Here is a 19,446-nt window from a genome sequence, read left to right as displayed (position 1 = left end):
TACCAGTGTCACATACTAACGACTAACCTATATAACCGCTTACCCCTTAATACTACCCCCTATATCCTTAACTAATACTCCTAACTACCAAACTCTAACACCTTTAACCAGCTTAATCTGTAACGTAGCGGTTAATATTTCCTCACTCGTGCTAAATCATTATGTATGAGATACCGTCTTTTGTAACAGTGGTGGAAACCAATTCCAGGTAAAGAATTATCAAGATTCGCTGCAATGCAAAGGAATTTGCCGCGACGCTAAGAGCCACTCCTGCGGCCGTAAATAAACTCGCTCTTTGCGCGTAGAATGTATATTGAACCCCTTAGACTATGTTGAGCGTTGAACTCAGTATTCTATAGCGGTTTCTCTTGTACTGCATGATTGATCAAGGGGATAAAACCTTGTGTGCGTATTTGATATTGTTCGATAAAATGCGTTTTAACTGTTTAAACAATATTCTTTTTGTATTGGCCGATTTAATTTTGAATCTAAACCAAAACAGCATAATTTCAATCAGACAACTATACATTTTTATATGTTTTATTCTAACGTTTCACCTGCTATTTGGCAAAGACTTCAATGGTTTTTTGTATACCAGAGAATCTAAAAGACTATTTTACACTATAGGAGAAGTTACAGAATCTTAAAACGTTCCGCATCGACTCAGCTTGTGTAAAATTTAGAAGTATTTGAAATACACTGTTTTAATGACGCAATTACCGGTCCTATTTGTCACAGTACATTAGAGCGCCTTTGCAGTCCCACTCAAAGGCCCAGACGCCATTAGTGTCATGCTCGGTGACGTAACAAACGTTTGAGTTTTGTGCAAAATGTACGTTGCTCGGCGTTTTGAAGGGACAGCGGACTCGAATAATAGGCTCGTCTCCGCCCTCTGGCGGGTAAACTTCAATGTGAGATCCTCCATGGTTGGCCACGAGTAGGCACCCTCTTTCATCGAAATCCATTCCATCAGGTCCCCCTTGTTCTGCCCCTGTAACATACAGTATAAATAGTTGGTATCTGGGCATAATAGTTAGAAGTTTAAACCGTGGTTAGCGCCTTTAGTCAAGAGGTTACGGGTTTAAAGCTTGCCGTTCTTTTGTTGTTGTTGTTTTTTAAATGCTCGCCGTTAGTACCATTGTAGGCATATGTGCTCCTGCGTAAGACAATCAGCGAAAACTGTCCAACAAAATGTGTGAAACAAAACACCCAGGTTATAACGCTTTCCGTTGCCCCGCCTCGTAAGAATAAATAAGTTGCATTCATTCACAATGCCTTCAACATCACACCCTCTTTACCTTTCGGCACCTTGGACCAGATTCTACGGTTGGTCACGTTACCAGGCCCTGTGACGTCATAAGCGATTATTTGCTTCGTCATCGTCTCAGCAACGAGTAGCAATTTACCGGTAACAGCAATGCCATTACAGAACCGGAAGTTGTCGTCCACTTTTATCGGTACCTCGCTGCCCTTTGGAAGGCAGTAAATTCTACCAGTAGGTTCCTGGCAAAAAGAAAATGTAGTTGGACTGGGGAAGACGGAATACCTTTATTACATAATATCTAAATATATTGCACAACCGTCTGTGGGAGTCGTGAAGATACGATTATATAATTTTGTGAATGTTCTTTGTTTACTACCAAATGGGACGAGAAAATAAAATAAAAAGGTGTCCCATCTTATCCCACCCTATACTATATTATTGCACCGAATTTTGTGTCCAAGAATAATTTGACAGTAAAGGAATGGGTGGAACTACTTTACTATGTATATGATGTTTACTCTGTACACACACATAACTGTAATGTTCCTGCGTTCAATAAAAAAATCTGCACATACAACCACACAGACATTTTACTGCTATACATGTCCCCTTTTGAGCAGGGATATAGTAGGGTGGAGGAAGACACCTTTAGCACATGATATCGAAATATCCTGATTGTGTTTTAAACGATCAACAACGGTCTATGGGGGTCGTATAGGGATACAGTCTTATAATTCTTTGAATGTTCTTTGTTTACTACCAAATGGGACGATAAAATAGAATGAAAAGCTGTTCTATCTTCCCCCCCCCACCGTACTATATAAGTTTCAAACGGTCGTTTATAACTTATTAACTCCCTTACTGCAAATATAGTTGTTCTGTCCTCCACAGACGGGGCAACTGGACTGCCAGGTCCCGTGAACCAAAGATTTCCGTCATCGTCGAAAACCAAGTCGTTCGCACCGTTTAATGGATTGCCATCCGTGTCCACAACACTAAACTAAAATAAATGAGTTATAACAAATAAAACACAGGCGTTTATATTGTATAGTACTGTGTAAAATGTAGATCATGTTTTTAACAACTGCCAACGCTATTTTATAATATTCTTCTTTCTACTCAATGGGACAAGAAATAAGAATCAAAACATGTCCCATCGTACTCTACTGCACTATATAATAGGGTGGGGGAAATGGGACATCTTTAAATTTCATTTCCTCGTCTCATTTGGTTGTAAACAAACAACATTCAAAGAATTATAAAACCGTATTCTTACGACTCCCAAAGACGGTTGTTAATTGTTCAAAAAGCGATCAGATACTTGGATATTATGTACTAAAGATAACCCTTCTTACTCCACAGCACTATATCATTTATCGTACCTGCTTGCAATTCCCCTTTCCGTCGTATTTCAACAGCCCTAACCGCATATCAGCTATCCAAATATTATCCTCTTTATCAGATTGACAACCTGCCGGTCTCCCACCATAGCCGTTGAATTGCGGTGTACAAACGACTTGTTTTTCTCCAGTGTTTAAATTCACACTGTACAGTTTCCCTGCTATGCCGTCCAAAAACTGTCCCGTTTCCCTGGTGTAATACTTTGGTATTATTGTGTCAAATTTACATTACTTCCGCAGTTTATAATTACCTGTTATCGTCTGCAGATTCCATAGGCGCTACTGCATAAAATCTGCCCTTCGTGTCAAAGACTGGTCCTTCTGAACCATCTATATCTTTAGTTACCATTTTAAACTTAGGCTCAATAGTCTTTGCCATCGCAGAGATAAATTTTGTTCTGTAGGAGATAAATCTGACTGACTAAACTACTGCAGGTGTGTCAGTTACCGACTGGTAAAGTAAATACGCCGTAAAGCATTTGAGTTAGTTACATACGCGCAGTAAACAGTTTCCCCAACCAATGCGAAGTGTCTGATGCATTCAGCCATAAATCATGGAAAATGAACAATCATGCGAAATGATCTTTCAGAAATAGCATAGCATGCTTGGGCAAATAAGTAAAAGTAGAACGTTTAAGCGAACCGGAAGTTGTGATTAATTTAAAACTGTCAAATTCATGAAGTTTTTATTATTGTAGTAGCACAAAGGTTAAATCACAATACTTTATCTCTACGTACGTAACAGGTTCTTTGCCCTGGAGGCGTATTTTAGCCAGGCCTATTCTTTCAACGGCTATTCCAGCCACAAACTTTCAAGTGTACTCGAAATATTACGCATTATATTACTACGTTAGTGATTTTTCCAAAAATTCCATCAAAGCGTACCCGTTAATATAAGCAGCAACGATATAGTTGTTCAGGCCCCTTGGGTTTACAGAAAACACAAGCTGAAATTTGGCATGGGGCTTCCCCTTTTACTGTTTTCGTCATCGCTCATTGCGGCATTGCCAAATGAGTTGCACGTTTTTCGCTATCGTGTAAAAGCAATTAAGATTCATGCTTGTGAGGTCTGGCCTTTAAGACTGATTTTTGCCACTGTTATAAAACACAACTTTTTCTGTATAATTTAGTGGTTTACGTGCGTGTAAAGTTGTTTTAGGAAAGCTGCAAGTAAAATGCCAACCTATATTACTTTACTTGTATCTAAACGTATGCAACTTATGTAAGCAATAATGCAACTGTATATTAGGGAAAAAGTTTTTCTCCAAACAAATGGACCTTTACCGGTTGTCTAAATTGTCAGTCATACATAATAAAATTCTAAAACAAAATAATAACCCACAAAGTTACACAATAGTGCATGGTAGCTCTAAGAGGGCAAAACTCTTATGAAACAGAACACTTACAAAGTTTGTCATTGCTTCTTATATGAAGATAATTAAGTTAAATTGTGCTGTATGCTATTTACAGTGTGCTAATGGTATCCATGCAATACTATTGGTCAGTCTGCAGAATATGGCATTTCCTGACGAGATCTCGTCCCTCCAAGACAGTTATTTTTGGTGTGCTATCATTAAACATCGACGTGCAAAGCACATACATTTTCAATCACATTGGGATTTTCTACATAATTTAATACAGATTTGGTTCATTGTTTAATTATTTGGCGTGCATAGGACAAATTATGACATGCAGAACCAAAAGTTTGTAAACAAAATCGCCCGTACACCTGCCATTATCTGCAGACTGGACTATTTTTTTAAACCTGTCTTTTATACTGCAGAGGTATTTTATTTGGTCTGCAGACAAAAGTGAAAAATCAATCTTGCAATGGCCAAAAAGAACACTCAGTATAAGGAAAAAGAGTATTGGGATGAACGCTATGAAACTGAAGAGTCTTATGACTGGTTTAAAGGCTATGACGACTTTAAAAGTGTCTTAAAAAATCACATGAATACACAAGATAGGATTTTAATGCTAGGCTGCGGAAATAGCCCATTTAGTGAACATTTGTATAAAGATGGCTATAGGAACATTGTAAATATCGATTATTCGCATATTTGTATCGAAAAAATGGAAGCAAAGTGTAAAGATTTGGCGGAAATGAAATGGCTGGTTATGGATATAATGGATCTTAAGTTTGGGGATGCGAGTTTTGACCTTGTTATAGACAAAGGGACATTAGATGCTATTTTAACAGATCAAAGTGGGTTTGGACACCTTTGTGAAAAGGCATTCGATGCAATTGAAGTAGTTTTGACGAATGTTTCGAGAGTTTTGGTGAACGGAGGCCGGTTTGTATCTATCACTTTCGCGCAACCGCTTTTTCGGAAAAAACTGTACGTGAGAAGCATTTTTGGTTGGAATGTACAAACATTTTCTATTGGGGAGGGCGGGTGCCTGCAGTATTTTGTTTATGTTATGGAAAAAGGGAAACAACTGTCAGATTCAGATAAACAGTTAGAAATAGTTAATATAAAATCTAGAAATGATTTTCTAAACCCTAAAATTAATGATATTCCCAATGAATTTTTTGAAGAAGACACAAATGGTGACTTTTTATCTAACATTCAAATATGATACTGTTATTATTTTTGCTTCACAAAAAATTGCATTCATTTGGCATTGCAATTATACAGTTTTAAATTTTAAGTGCTTTTTATTGATAAAACCTGTTAAATGAAATGTTGTTTTTATAGATTGGTTTATGAATGAAACTTATTTATTCTTGCACAGCAACAGTCTTAATAGTGCTAGTGACTTGTTTCATACACCTTGTGCCTGCTTACGAGTTACACATATGTAACTTTGTGAGTGATTGTTTTTTTGCTGACAATTTAGACAATCGATAGGACCACTTGTTTGGGGAAATTGTATCTTGCCTAAGTACATACACCCATAATGGTAGCAGCATCAAGCATCAAACCGGGTACCTTTGGGTTTGGGTGCAAATACTTTCCCCCTCTCAGCTATGGTGCTTATAATATATTTACCTTTTTAATACCTATTTATTACATTTACGGAAAATTTGCTTGGCAAAAAAGTTATCCGGAAAAAATCTTAAAGGCAATGGCCAATTTCTTTTACTGTAGGTGTGAGGAGTTCGATATGGTTTAATTTTATTTCTGCCAGCCGCTGCATTGCTTTATAAACCATGGGAGCACATGACCTGCAAGAATTTATTGAAAAATTTTGCCCAAATGCTTGTTTGAATGTGGACCTCGGGCACTCTGCTTGGCGGAAACAAATCAATGGAAGAAATGCTTTTAATCATATTGAAACTTTGTATTTGGTAAGTGTATGCGAGTATGTATGTAACTGTGCGACCAACACTGTTTTTGTAAATATAATTTGCATGCAGACTGTGAACATTTGTATATTACGTGCATATTTTTATTTTTTTCTGAATGTATTTAGTCATATCAGAAATATACTAATGTTTTTATTCCAGATGAGCCGCTAAAGGATTATTTACTATATGCCTGGTAGCAGAAGTAATACAATATAAATATAATTATTTACATATTATAATTTTTCTATGATATTGTTTATAATTCTTTGAATGGTTTTGTTTACCAAGTGGGATAAGAAAATAGAATAAATAGGAGTCCCATCTTCTCCCACCCTTCTATATATATTATTTATATATATATATATATGTGTGTGTTTTTGCTTATTGATTTGATTTCTTATTATTTTAAAGGTAATTGATGCTGAAAGTTGCTTGCATCGTCTATATGGAGGATCCTATACTGACTGGGTGTGTGGTGGACAATGGAACCAGATGTATCACTTCATAAAATGCTTTTGTATGGCTGCTGAAAGATCTAACATAGGTCAGTGCTATTTCAGTTTTATGTTGAATCAAAAAATTTTGACATCCAAAAAGGCACCGAACCTGGCGTGGCAGGGTGGGCAGTTCACTGGCGTAAAGTTACGGGGTTGCAAGGTTGCCCGGCATACCTTTGATTTTTTCTAGACTAATAATGCGTAAGGAATTACTTTCGACCAAAAGAGGATGTCGTTATTACTGCGCACAAACTTTGTTTATGTTCGTTAAAATATGTCAATACCGATAATCATAACAGCACCAAATCCGCACCTATGGTTAAGGTGTAAAACTTTCTGACTTTTTTTACCTAAAATCGACATAGGGGCTAACTGTATTCAATTCTCAACTTGTATTTTGCATTCTAAAGTCACTGTGCCATGCACTGCTTGACTATTATGCTGTTGCAGAATTCACCATATTTTTCAACGGAGCATTGGAAAAGCAGAGAATTACAGAATGGACCAAAAACCAAAACAAACTGAAAGAAAATATCCGAAAAATCATAAACCATACTTATAAGAGGGTGAGGCAATTTTAGGTGCCAGCTACCAAAATTCTTGTAAATAAAGCCAGCCCTTTCAAGTTTCTGTTTATAATTATAGTATTTGTCATTGCGTAATGGCCATATGCACCAAAACTGGGGTTGCATGGTAGGCAGGCCTTCCCTGAAATTTTTGCTCTGCAATAATCTGTAACCATGGCATCACATTTGTATTAAAAGACTGCTTGTCTAAATATCCCTGACTTTTCTACTTTCTAAAAAAATTGGCGATAAATGTGTTTCCTAATGGTATTGTTTACTAGGAAAGTAGGAAATCTAACTGGAATTGTTTCTATACAGGGAACTCCACCACCCAAGGTTTGGTTCACCCCCCCTCCATGCATCACTCATTGTATACGAACAGCATTCATTGCTTGTGGTGTACAAGTGTGTCAGAGCATCAACGACCACCATAGAGAGGTATTTGCTTTTTTGTTGCGTGTTTTTTAATGGCAGAAAAGTAACTAAAATTTAGTCCCAGTAACTACCTGGGTATTTTTGGCAAATTAAAACATGAAAAAATAATTACCTACAAAGTAACATACATGGTAACTCGTAAGCTGGCACGAGGTGTATGAAACGGAACACCCATGCAATAACAACTGTCGTTTCCTGAGCACATTTGAGAATAAAGCAAGCTACATTCATTCATTCTACCAGGACATCTTTTTCTTTCAGATCATAGCATACTGTCGTGGTAATGCATTCCATGGTATATTGGGCCAATCTGGCGATTACGTTGCGTTTGACCCACCCCGTTACTTCTCTTCCCAACTTCTTAAACTCTCCCGGTATTCCTACTGCATCTCGACTGTTCAATTTCAACTCGATGAACTTTCCAAACATCTCTCATTGCCTGCACATCATTTTCCATTGCTTGTTACTTTGCTGGGTAACCATATTTTAAAGCCTGAGGAGGTGGCTGCATTTTTAATGGGACTCGTGAACCCAACATCTGATGATACTACTACAGAGGTAAGAATATGGGTTACAAATTGTGACTCACAATCACAATTTAAGAATGCAGTGTGTAACCTATTTAAATAAAGCAAAAAAAAACTTTTTTTCTTACATAAAAGTGTTTTGTTTTTTTAATTTTTCCTATGTTTTGTAAAGATTTTTGTTTAAAATTATGTGTCCCTCATCTAAAAAAAGGTTTTTAAAAGATTTTTTATCTTCGTTTTAAATTATATAATACACCACATAAACTGCATGTTAGTAATGTCTAATTCCTTTTACACATACAATCAAATCAATATAAATGCCCATAAGCACCACTTCATGTTTAAAAGCTGTGAAAATGGTGTTACACATCCAGGCTATAGTTTGATGACAATTCCTTTGTAAGTCTGCCTGAAATCAAGTCAAGCGCCGGTCTATTGGTTGTTGGTTGACACCGAATTTTTTCAATTGCAACTGAAGTGCTAGTATAGCCGCAAGTGAATTCCAGTTGTTTTAAACTTGTTTATTTTGAAGTTGTTTTTTTTTTTGAAGTGGTTAAGACCATAATAATCACTCAAAAATATGAGTTTTGATCATTTTTTGAAGTTTTTTTGTAATTTATTTATTTAATTTCATCTAATCAGTAAAATGGTGAAGTTTTTAGATAATCGTTTAGGTAAACTTTAAAGAGGCATACTAAAAAAAATAAAAAACTTTGTATAGATTAGATATGCACAAATGTGATCTAAAGGTTCCACAAAAGTTTCAAAAATATTTTTCTTTAGTATGCCCCCTTAAAAGTCTCACAAAAAATGTTTTATACTCTATGCCTCACCGAAATTGAATTAGGCAAAAACCCAGCTACCTTTCAAATATTTAACCATGGCGTTTTAAAGTTTTGCCACCCTGTTTAATTATTTACTTTCCTTGCATACAGACAAGCATAAACAAGCTGGTACTGCCCGAAGTCTCAAAGATTGTTCCTGCTGTTGCCGATTATATTAACAAGTTATCAACCCCTACAGACCTGGATTCTGTTGCTAAGGTAATCTCACATTATTTGTATTCTATGTGGGTGAGGTCCTACAGAGTGTGGCAAGCCATGGGATTTGAGATGTAGGTCAGAGTTGGCTTATTATCTGAACAAAACACCTAATATAATATTTTCTATGTGGTTGAGGTCCCACAGCTTGTGGCTTTTAAATAGATTTCTTTTCCAGGTTGTGTTTAAGCGTTGCTCCAAAAATTTTACCGACAAAACAAAGAGGTTGAAGGAGTCTGTTTATTATTATCAATCTGCAACTAGAAATGGTGGGAGGTTTATGGAGAGCTTGAAGGAACAGTCTACCTCCGCAGTAAATAGTAAGTAAAATGAATGTAACTTTTTTAAACTTGCGTGGTAGGGGAATGACAGTCGTAATAACACAGTAGTTCTGTTTCATACACCTTGTGCCAGCTTTCGATCGAGTTACCACGTATGTAACAACCTTACCATTTATGCCCACTAAGAGTTACTAAGTATGTAATTTTTTGTGTTTTTATGTATGGCTGACGTTTTGGACAACCCATTAGTGACCACTGGGTTGGAGGCATTGTCGTTAAGTGTCTTACCCAAAGACACAGACACTTAATGGCAATTGCTACAACCTAGTAGTCCATTATTGGTTGTCTAAATTTTTGGCCATAGTATATTAAAAGTAGCGAAAAAATTCTTCCAAAATAGTTTTGCACAAAGTTACATATACAGTACACCAATGTTCTATTGTTTGCTGTTTCCTTGCCTTGATTAAATAAGTTACATTTATTCTCCCACTTTGTGCAAGTAAAGACGACGTTTATTTTTTTACCCAGGTATCAGTGATAGTCATGAAAAGGAAGACTTGGTTGAAATATCATCTTTAAATACATCAGGCTCTGTAAGCAGCGGAAGTGAAGTTTCAACTATACAAGAAAATTCAGTTAAGGTAACCGCAGTGTATGAATTCCACTTCATGCATTTTTTTATATGCGTTTATTAAATAGGGGAAGTGAAAATGTGGCAGCAATTCAGCAATTACCACAACAATGGCTTCATCCTGTGGTGCATTACTGCATTTAATAGACTGAGGCATTTCAAAACACATTGATTGAATTATAGATTTTACTTGTAAATAATTTTATACGGTACTTGTATGAATATACCTTGCTTTATCTTCGCCTGGCCAGTGTTCTGTTCCATACACCACGTGCCAGCTTAAGTTTTTTTTAAATCGAACAATGTTCCATCATAGCTAAACGTACTGTTTTATTTTTGTAGGAGGAAAATTTTGACATTGTAAAAGCTAATGATGCAATTGATGCTCTTGCCTTAAATTTAGAAAATAAGCTGTTACTTGACAAAGTAGAAACACCTACAGAGAAATCGGTTTGTAAAATATAGCTATTTTTTAAAGAAAAACTGAATGAGTGAACGTAATTCTGTTCTCACATGGCCAGAAAAATACAGTGATTTAACACAGGTGTTGATACACCTCAAGCCAGCTTACCAGTTACTACAGTATGTAAAATTGTAGGGATACTGTTATTGCTAAGTTGTTTTTGTTGACAAAGTTTTAAACCACTACTAATCTGTAATTTAAATACAATAGGATGGGGGGATATGGGACACCTTTAACACATAATATCCAAATATCTTGATCGATTTTTAACAATAAACAATGGTCTATGGAGTTGTGAGGATACGGTTTTATAATTCTTTGATTGTTCTTTATTTACTGCAAAATGGGACAAAAAATCTAATAGAAAATTGTCCAATCTTCCCCCACCCTACTATATACATATATTTACAAAGTTTCATTCCAAACAGGTAAGACCACCCTCACCAATAGAAGAAAACCCAATTCCCAGCAATTCTTCTATGGATAAATCATACAGTGAGATTGTCACCCCACCTTTACCTAAACTACCCGATAAAGTGATTGATGTAACTTTGAAGAGACACAAAATGTCACTCATGCATCCCTATGTATATCAAACACTTACACAGGTACATGGACGAATGAATGTAACTTTCTTTATGCCTGCGTAAACGGAAAATACACCTCGTGCCAGCTTATGAGCTACCAAGTATGTTACTTTGTGGGGGAATTTTTTTATGTGTGGCTGGTAATTTAGACAATAAGTGACCACTGGGTTGGAGCAACTGCTGTTAAGTGTCCTGCCCAAATACACATAGCCCCACAATGGTAGCAACGAGAATTATGTATATAGAATTAGTGCATAGTAAATTCCATTGCTTTCTACACCTTACAAATTTTTAGCCTGTTTTTATTTCACCAGGGCGAAATTAAGCTTGATGTATCGCTTGAAGACGACTCCAACCAATCCATTCCACCTCTTGCTCACATATTTAGACCAATCAGACAACACATTTATGGAATTCTATTCTCCATATCAAGTATCATGCGAACCACTAATCAAGTAATAAACTGAAATTATTAAAATTCCAAAATGATAAATAAATTCTTCGTAATTTGTCAATGCAAAAAAAAAGCAATTTATATTCAAGTGACATATGGTGTATAACAAAATTTGTAAGTGATAGTTTGAGGTCACCTGTCAAATTTGTTTTAAAGGCTATATATATATACATATATGTGTATAATTATATGATTGGATAACTATCACAGGCATAGCCCATACTTTTAACATGAAAAGTGCAAATTTTTACTTTTTTAAAGTCACTAATAGGATACAAAAAACAATTTTGTTTAGTTGTTATTTTTTTAGTTGCAACCTTGTAACTTGTATATCTCTGCATATGCAACAAATCTAGTAGACCATTTTTCATAATTGTAATATACTTGTTTTTTTTAATTTTAACTTTACCAGGTGCGTCCTATTATAATAAAAGAATGGTGTGGCGCTCGTAACAAAACAACCTGGACGCCCGAGTTGGTTCCACCTCTTCCTTTTGATGATTGGCAGGTGATGTCATAATATACAGTATTTGTGCTTTCCGTTTTGTATAAGCAAGGTCCTACAGTGTGGCACACAATGGTCCTTAAGATTTAGACCAGAGTTGTTTTTTTGGTCTGATACTAATGTTGCTAAAGCTAATTATTGGCAATAGAATTGAAGCCATTTTCATTAAGTGTTTTGCCAAAGGATACACACGCCTATCTGAATTGAGCATCGAACCCAGTGTCCTTTGGTTGCGTTGCAAGCACTTTGCACATATCATTTGACTAGCATATATTAATTATGTTATAAAGAAAATATTGTAGTGCACAATTTTTGACAAGAATTGATGTAGTAAGTTACCCTGAAAAATGGGTACAAAAATCTTTTAATTTAAGATTAATTTTCAATTGCCATTAAGTGTTTTTCCCAAGAACACATCTGCTTACAATGGTAGCAGCGACATGCCTTGAACCCATTACCTCTGGGTTACAAACAGACACGCTAACCACTTTGCTACGGCGCCTATTTCATAATGCATTTCGTTACACCAGGTCCCAGCTTTGACAAGCCTTTGGTTTGGTACTGAACCAGTGGACAAGAACCGGCGTATGCGAGCATTTTTATCTTGTCTACATTCTGATACACCAAGCATGCTTAACCCACATTTTGTTCCACACCATACATTGGTGCTATGCTGCCTATTAAGGTTAGTGTTATATAAAGTACATACGTATGTAAAGTTACAAAACTTTGGTGGTACCTTTAGACTACATTTGAGCATGTCTATCCATAAAAAAAACGTTTTTTTTTAGTGGTTTTCAAATTCATTAAATATAAATTTTCTACTTTCTTTGAAAATAGTATATTAAATTTAAAACAACATAAATTAATGAAAGTTTGGCAAATTTGTGAAATTAATAACTTCTACTTTCTTTATTGATTTGATGCATATAGTAGTTGTAACATTTAACTACAGGTACTTAATTCAATTCCCATCATCATGTGTTTTACACCGACATGAAATTGATGCGTTTCTTGCAACCAGTGTTTCTGTGCTTCTATTTGACCCGTATGAGGAAAAAGAAGCGCCCCATCTTACCCCAAGGTCAAAAAAAATTTCAGATTTTTTTTGTTAAAATTGTTCAAGCTTAATTAATTTTTCAAGTCTAATTCACACAAATGTGTTTTCTTGTTCTTTTTATGAATAAAAAAAGGTATACACCCACGCAAAAAAATTTGGTTTAACTTTTTGTGCTAAAACTTTCGAAAAATAAAGACTGTATCATATATATAGGTTTGTATTCAAATAAATCTTTTTTTTTACAAATGTCTTTTCAAAAAAACAATTATTTCTTGTTTCATGTATTTAATTCCCCACCACATTCAAATTTTCTCCTTTTTTTAATTTTAGAATTTTTACATAAAATACCATAAAAATTATTTTTTATTACAGGGGCATTGAGCTGGCGTCTATGTTTATGCGTGGTGTGGATATGGTTCTATTTGCGAATTCTGCTTGTGGGGAACCTATACCTGCTAAGTATGCTGCCCCATGGATGTATTTTGATGGCAGGGTTTTCCAGCATAAATTATTTCTCAGTTTGCAAGAAGGGGCAAACCTTGTACAACTATGTGATGGAAAGGCAAGTTTGAATGATATGAATGTAACTTACTTTACCTTTGTGTGGTCGAAAAAAAATGACAGTCGTTATATAATACGGGTGTTCTGTTTCCTACACCTCCTGCCAGCTTACGAGTTACCACTTAACTTTGTGGGTAATTTTTTTAATTCAGACAACCCATTAGTGAGTTGAAGCAAAGTGTCTTGCCTAAGGACACATACACCCACAATAGTAGCAACAACGAACCTTGAATCCATAACCTCTGGATTAGAAGTAGTATAAGCACCATTATGTTTTAAATTTTTAATTGAAGCTACTTGTAGGTAGACCACGTTGCAAGAGTTGAAAGAATGAGACAAGCTATATTAGAAGGTTGTTCTGTACCTGTGTCCGTCACCCAGTCGTTACCCCCTCTTAACATGGGGCCAAGGTAATTTACCCATATTTTTATAACATTTAACAAACCAGGGGTGGCATTCTAATGATTAAAGTTAGTCCGTCGTGGTTACTATTGGTTACAGCATTTTTTTTTTGCTTTAACCCAGTGGTCACTAATGGGTTGTCCAAAAAAAATAAGTTTTCTTTATTCATTTAATTTAAAATTTTAAATATCTCAGTATAGTACTAGTAATAAAACTCTCTTTAGACCACAGATGACACACTTCTCCAAGGTGTCTGCACACCAAGCACGGTTTTATTCGCCCATTAATCGATCGCGTGGCCCAACACCTATGGGAAGCTGGCCAGCAAACAAAAATCCGAGATATTACAACGCAGGGGTGCAGGTTCGAGCTGGGTCAAGGTGACATATTTTAGTTGAATGAATGAGTTTATTTTGTGTTTTCGGTCACAGAGTTACCTTGTATGTAATTTTGTGGTGTTTTCTGTTTCATACACCTCATGTCAGCTTACGAGTTACCAAGTATGTTACTTTGTGGGTATATTTTTTATGTATGGCTGACAGACAATTTTGACAACCCATTAGTAACTACTGGGTAGGAGAAGTTACTGTTAAGTGTCTTGCTCAAGAATACATAAAACCCACAACAGTAGCAGCGACGAGATCAGACGCTCCAATCACTGTGTTATAAAAGTAATGGTAAAACAACAATAACTCGCAATGAATAAAACAGTACAGAACTTATTTGAATAAAAGGTGTGACCGCTACCGACTAGTTGCTTAATTTTCTCTACAGTGTTAACATTGAAATATTAAATTATTTCTTTACAGTGGCAGCTTTAGTATTCGGCCACCCTTTCCAGCACACAGCTCAGTAAGTAGTTTTTTCATCACGGTTTTGACCCAAATTAACAGTAATTTGCTATCGGTAATATCCTAGACATATTTTTTACTGTTTATTTATTCTTTATCAGAAGTTCTATAGAATGGTGAAAAAAATAGGACTTTTTCTCTTTCTATTTTCTCGTCCCGTTTGACAGTAAACAAAAAAAAATTAAAAAGTTATACAACGGCATCCTCACGACCCCCATAGACCTTTGTTATTAAAACACGATCATGATATTTGGATATTATGTGCTAAATGTCTTCCCCAATTTTGACCATACAAATGCCTATAACAGCAATGTTATACCCCTACCTTATCAGACGTTATTTTTCCCTTTTAAGGGCCGTGGAAGAGGTACGACCATGAGCAGTCAATAGACACCTGATACACAGCTACTGTGGAAGGCCTATGACATCAAACTTTTACCTTTTTCTTTGAATTCTGCTAAGTTCCGACTGTAGCCGTTTCTGTTCGTTTATTTCTGCTTTTTCTTTGCATTGCTTATTTTTCACTGCGTTTCCTAATTTTGATTCTCCGCTTTGTACTTTGAAGAAGCTTGTGGTATCTTTGCATCGTGTACGGACATAGCTTGGTCGACGCCTCGTTCGAGTTGCTTTTTCATTACAGGTTCCCGGGTGTAATGAAGAAACTGCTAACTGTATGTTGCACATAATAAATACTGCCACTGGAAAAGTATAAACAGTACAACTACTGTATCGGACAGTACAACTATTTTAAATAGCACGCGAGCTTAAATGTAACTTGATTTATCCTCGCGTGGCCGGAAAACGACAGTCGAAATACGGGCGTTCTGTTTGATACACCTCGTGCCAGCTTATCAGAATTGACCGCAATTTGTTTTATCACAAAGCTGTCGGATGAACCCTCCTCAGTTCACATTTCCTTTTTTACAGTTTCACTAACAATAGACGTTGCAGCTGCTTTTATTGAAGACATTTACACAAAGGTATAATCAAGTAATCGTCATGAATGTAAAACAGGCAGGTACAATTCGAAGCGAAGGCAAAACGATCTGACTTTTAAAAATGCGAAATTTGCGCGTTTGAATTTTAAGATTACTGCGAGTTACAGCAATGTTTTGCATTGTCCTACGTCACCGTAGTTCAGACTGCAGTTCGTTCTGTCCTCTGCCCCATGCTAAGTTTTCCGTTCTCCACAATATGAAGACGACCGCTTGGCGCATCTTGGTCTTTCAAGCCGTTAGCCATACGCGCACTATTATTCCAGCTTCGTGCTCGTCGCCTCGTATCACTTGTAATTGATAAGGTGTAGACAAAACCAAGTTTGCTCCTAGCTTTTCTTAACCGCTCTGCAAAACGTCCGCCAAGGGTTCTAGAAAAGAAGTCAAAATAAGTCTCTTTATATTGGGAATGCAATGACTATAACTTGCTTTGTCCTAACGTGGCCCGAAAACGTGCGCCACTATAGCAGGAATGTTACTATAAATATATTTTTTTCACTTGGTGGGTGACTATAGACATATATTTTTTACTTCGTGGGTGATATAGACATAGTAGGGTTGGAGAAGACGGGACACCTTTAGCACATAATAACCAAATATCCTAATCGTGTTTTAAACCTATAGCAGTGGCCTGTGAGAGTCGTTTGAACACGGTTTTATAATTATTTGAATATTCTTTGTTTACTACCAAATGGGACGAGAAAATAGAATGAAAAGGTGTTCCATCTTCCTCACTGTACTTTATCTACTAACTTACCCGTAAAAGTATGGATTTAAAGTGCTGTTCAGGTAAGCTATCAGCCGTACAGCATACGTGAGTCTTTTGCATTCCGAGTTTGAAAGTGAAATGCCGTTCATTAGAGCAAGCTGTACTGTATACCATGGGAGCCAGCTCACCAAAAACAGACAGATTAAAGCCAGCACAATAACGGTCACACGATTTCTATATTTCTGAAATATATAAGTAGATTTTTTATAAACTTAGGTAAAAGTAGAAAAAAAGTTGTAGCAAACTAAAATTACCTGAACTTCGTTTCTGCCTGCACCTGCCTGTGTCGTCACAATTGCTCTTATGATGAGGCCGTAAAAGCAACACATAGCTAGCAAGGGGAAGCAGAAAAACAAACTTACGTTCACTTTAAGCCACGTAAAGTAGTATTGATTTGGAGAATGCCTGATTGAAAATGAATAAATAAACTTGAATTATTCTCAGGTGATGGGGCAACGACAGTCGTTATAACACGGGTATTCTGTTTTATATACACCTCGTGCCTGTTTGTGTTTTACCACGTAGGTAACTTTTTGGTTATTTACTTAAATACGTTATTATGTAGGTAAAAGCTACCAGTCAACAAAACCGGTAAAAGTTATGTCAACCCGTGTTTTATCTACCAATTCAATAATATCTTACTTGCAAGTATGGTCCATATTTTTAATCAAAGTGTTGGGTATTATGTTTTCATCAAAATTTTCAAAGTCTTGAAATTCTTCTGTCGAGTGATTCAAGTTAACGCCAGTCGATGCAGCTGGATTAACCACTGCTGGGTAGTTGTTGTAACCGTACTGTTCCGCAAGGTCCACAAAATATTGATGGTTAAAATCTTCGTCTTCAAAAATAGAAGTCTCATTGATTGGGTCAGGTACAACAGCTGACCCGTTTGCCGCAGCCCCAAGAAATGTCATTGGGTCTCCAGCATCGCCCATTTGTGCGTACAAGTCTCCGTACATCTGTAACAGAAACAACTGCCTTGAATAATAGAAATGTGATGGATACTGGAATAAATGAATTATTTAAATAAATAAATGAGTGAATGTAACTTGCTTTATCCTTGCATGGCCGGAAAACGACAGTTGTTACAACACGGGTGTTCTGTTTTATACACCTCGTGCCAGCTTATGAGCTACCACGTATATTTAACTTTACTCAAATGTTGTCAGTCAATTTTAATGCCAATAGGCTACGACAGTCAGTATTAATACTACCAGATTAACTCATTTATTTTAATCTGTATACGATTTCGTAGGTTTAGTTTGAGATTGCTTTTTCGGAGAAGCCTTTTGCTGTTTATGGTAACAGAGAAATACTCGTATTTATACGGCGCGCTGCTTATCCTAAACAGTTTACACCAAAATATGACCATGAGTTGACACAATGTTATAATAAATGAAGGTAACTTAGTTTGTCCTCGCATGGCGGAAAATGACAGTCGTTGTAACACGGCTGTTCTGTTTCATACACCTCTTGCCAGTTTATGAGTTACTATATTCATATGTTACTTTGTGGGTGATTATTTTTTCGGGCATTTTATATGTATATGGTTGATAATTTGGACAACCTATTAGTGACCACTGAGTTGAAGCAATTGTCATTAAGTGTCTTGCCCAAGGACGCATATGTACACAATGGTGGAAGCGACAAGCCTCGAACCCATTAATATATGTGGGTTATAGAGGCAGGTGCGGTAACCACTTTGCCACGTAACTTACCATAGTAGAATTTTCAACCTTTGTCAGCGGGAATTTATAAGCACAGACATTACATTTGCCCACGGTGCTATAAATAAAAAGAGGGGACGAAATCCCCACGCTGATAACCCAGCCGATTGCGGTGATAATTCCAGCCGCGCGAGGTCCTCGAAGAGCCACTACCAAGTCAGAAGACGAAAATGCTTTTGTAACAGCGAGATATCGGTCAAAACTCATGATCTAAAATAGTGGAATTTGAAATGATTAAATGCTTCTGAATGTTATTTCGTTTGGAATGTGTCAAACTTTATGTAATCGTTAATACACTATGCTAAAGTCATACCACGCTGTAAATAACAACACTGCACATAACTCAAAACGTTATAAAGTGAGGCCATCATTTTTGTTTACCTTTTTAAGAGCTAGGTCAGGACTGGATTCGCGGGATTCATCACAGTTTTTTGTGTGAATGTTATTATGTAGGGTGGGGGAGGATGGGATACTTTTTCAATCTATTTTCTTGTCCCATTTGGTAGTAAATAAAGAACATTCAAAGAATTATAAAACAGTGACAGCACGAATCCTATAGACCGTTGGTCATTGTTTAAAACACGACCAGGATATTTATATTCTGCTGTGCTAAAAGTGTCCCATTTTACCCAACAGTACTTTAGCTTCTTTACACCGAAATTCATGTATGCAATTTTTTAGAAAAGTCGCAAGTCTACTGTGGACCAATTGAGTAATCAAATCGTCCTTTAATGCAAAAGTCGTGGCAATTAAAACATTTATGATTTTCGGAAATTAACTCAGACCTAGACGAATACGTGTAAACTATCACGCTTTATGGCTATGCACGAACCAAATACCCACCACCAAGAAGTATATGCTGGCATAGTAGTTTATGAAAAGAATTGCTTCCTTTATTTTGCACATGACAATCCCATAGGACCATTCTCCGCTTAGCTCGCTAGAGGCGGTAAAGGGCAGCATCAGCAGAAACAAAGTGTCGGCAATTGCAAGTTGCAGAATGTACCTGTTAATTCAGGGGATTAAATTTAAAGATAAAAACAATATAAGGATGGGGGTGATGGGACACCTTTTGATTATATGATTCGTCCCATTTGGTAATAAACAAAAAACATTCAAAGAATTACAAACCGTGGCCT

At 36.4% G+C, this 19,446-nt stretch overlaps 4 protein-coding genes across 4 annotated transcripts in view; 2 read left to right on the top strand and 2 right to left on the bottom strand.

Annotated features, from left to right (window-relative positions):
- Positions 1–686: 686 nt before the first annotated feature.
- Positions 687–3,207, bottom strand: LOC100185989 (diisopropyl-fluorophosphatase). Its single transcript, XM_002130106.3, has 5 exons — positions 2,916–3,207; positions 2,647–2,854; positions 2,127–2,264; positions 1,299–1,503; positions 687–991 (listed from the first exon to the last, which is right to left on the bottom strand). The coding sequence occupies exons 1-5, from the start codon at positions 3,041–3,043 to the stop codon at positions 726–728; spliced, it is 945 nt and encodes a 314-aa protein (XP_002130142.1). The 5' UTR covers positions 3,044–3,207; the 3' UTR covers positions 687–725.
- A 1,230-nt stretch (positions 3,208–4,437) lies between these two features.
- LOC100183625 (EEF1A lysine methyltransferase 4-like) lies at positions 4,438–5,756 on the top strand. The gene has a single exon (XM_026835199.1). The coding sequence runs from the start codon at positions 4,495–4,497 to the stop codon at positions 5,242–5,244; it is 750 nt and encodes a 249-aa protein (XP_026691000.1). The 5' UTR covers positions 4,438–4,494; the 3' UTR covers positions 5,245–5,756.
- LOC100182054 (constitutive coactivator of PPAR-gamma-like protein 1) lies at positions 5,715–15,525 on the top strand. The gene is made up of 19 exons (XM_002124919.5): positions 5,715–5,956; positions 6,368–6,500; positions 6,904–7,019; positions 7,338–7,457; positions 7,716–8,012; positions 8,917–9,024; positions 9,200–9,341; positions 9,831–9,943; positions 10,276–10,383; positions 10,825–11,004; positions 11,298–11,438; positions 11,850–11,945; positions 12,473–12,627; positions 12,898–13,026; positions 13,375–13,564; positions 13,867–13,973; positions 14,190–14,345; positions 14,775–14,817; positions 15,171–15,525. Exons 1-19 carry the CDS (start codon positions 5,819–5,821, stop codon positions 15,204–15,206), a joined length of 2,508 nt encoding a protein of 835 aa, XP_002124955.1. The 5' UTR covers positions 5,715–5,818; the 3' UTR covers positions 15,207–15,525.
- Positions 15,526–15,757: 232 nt separating this feature from the next.
- Positions 15,758–19,446, bottom strand: part of LOC101242898 (C3a anaphylatoxin chemotactic receptor-like) — a 6,499-nt gene continuing 2,810 nt past the window's right edge. Inside the window, exons 4-8 of the mRNA XM_004226170.4 lie at positions 18,299–18,517; positions 17,223–17,539; positions 16,835–16,985; positions 16,569–16,762; positions 15,758–16,182 (exon numbers count right to left, since the gene is read on the bottom strand). Coding sequence (XP_004226218.2) covers positions 15,954–16,182; positions 16,569–16,762; positions 16,835–16,985; positions 17,223–17,539; positions 18,299–18,517 — 1,110 coding nt within the window. The 3' untranslated portion in view covers positions 15,758–15,953. The remainder of the gene's footprint in view (positions 16,183–16,568; positions 16,763–16,834; positions 16,986–17,222; positions 17,540–18,298; positions 18,518–19,446) is intronic.

Source organism: Ciona intestinalis, chromosome 7 (assembly GCF_000224145.3).
Source record: "Ciona intestinalis chromosome 7, KH, whole genome shotgun sequence".
In the NCBI taxonomy this organism is placed as follows: Eukaryota; Metazoa; Chordata; class Ascidiacea; order Phlebobranchia; family Cionidae; genus Ciona; species Ciona intestinalis.
The sequence above is the reverse complement of the archived record's forward strand: the minus strand, read 5'-3'. Positions and strand labels throughout refer to the sequence as shown.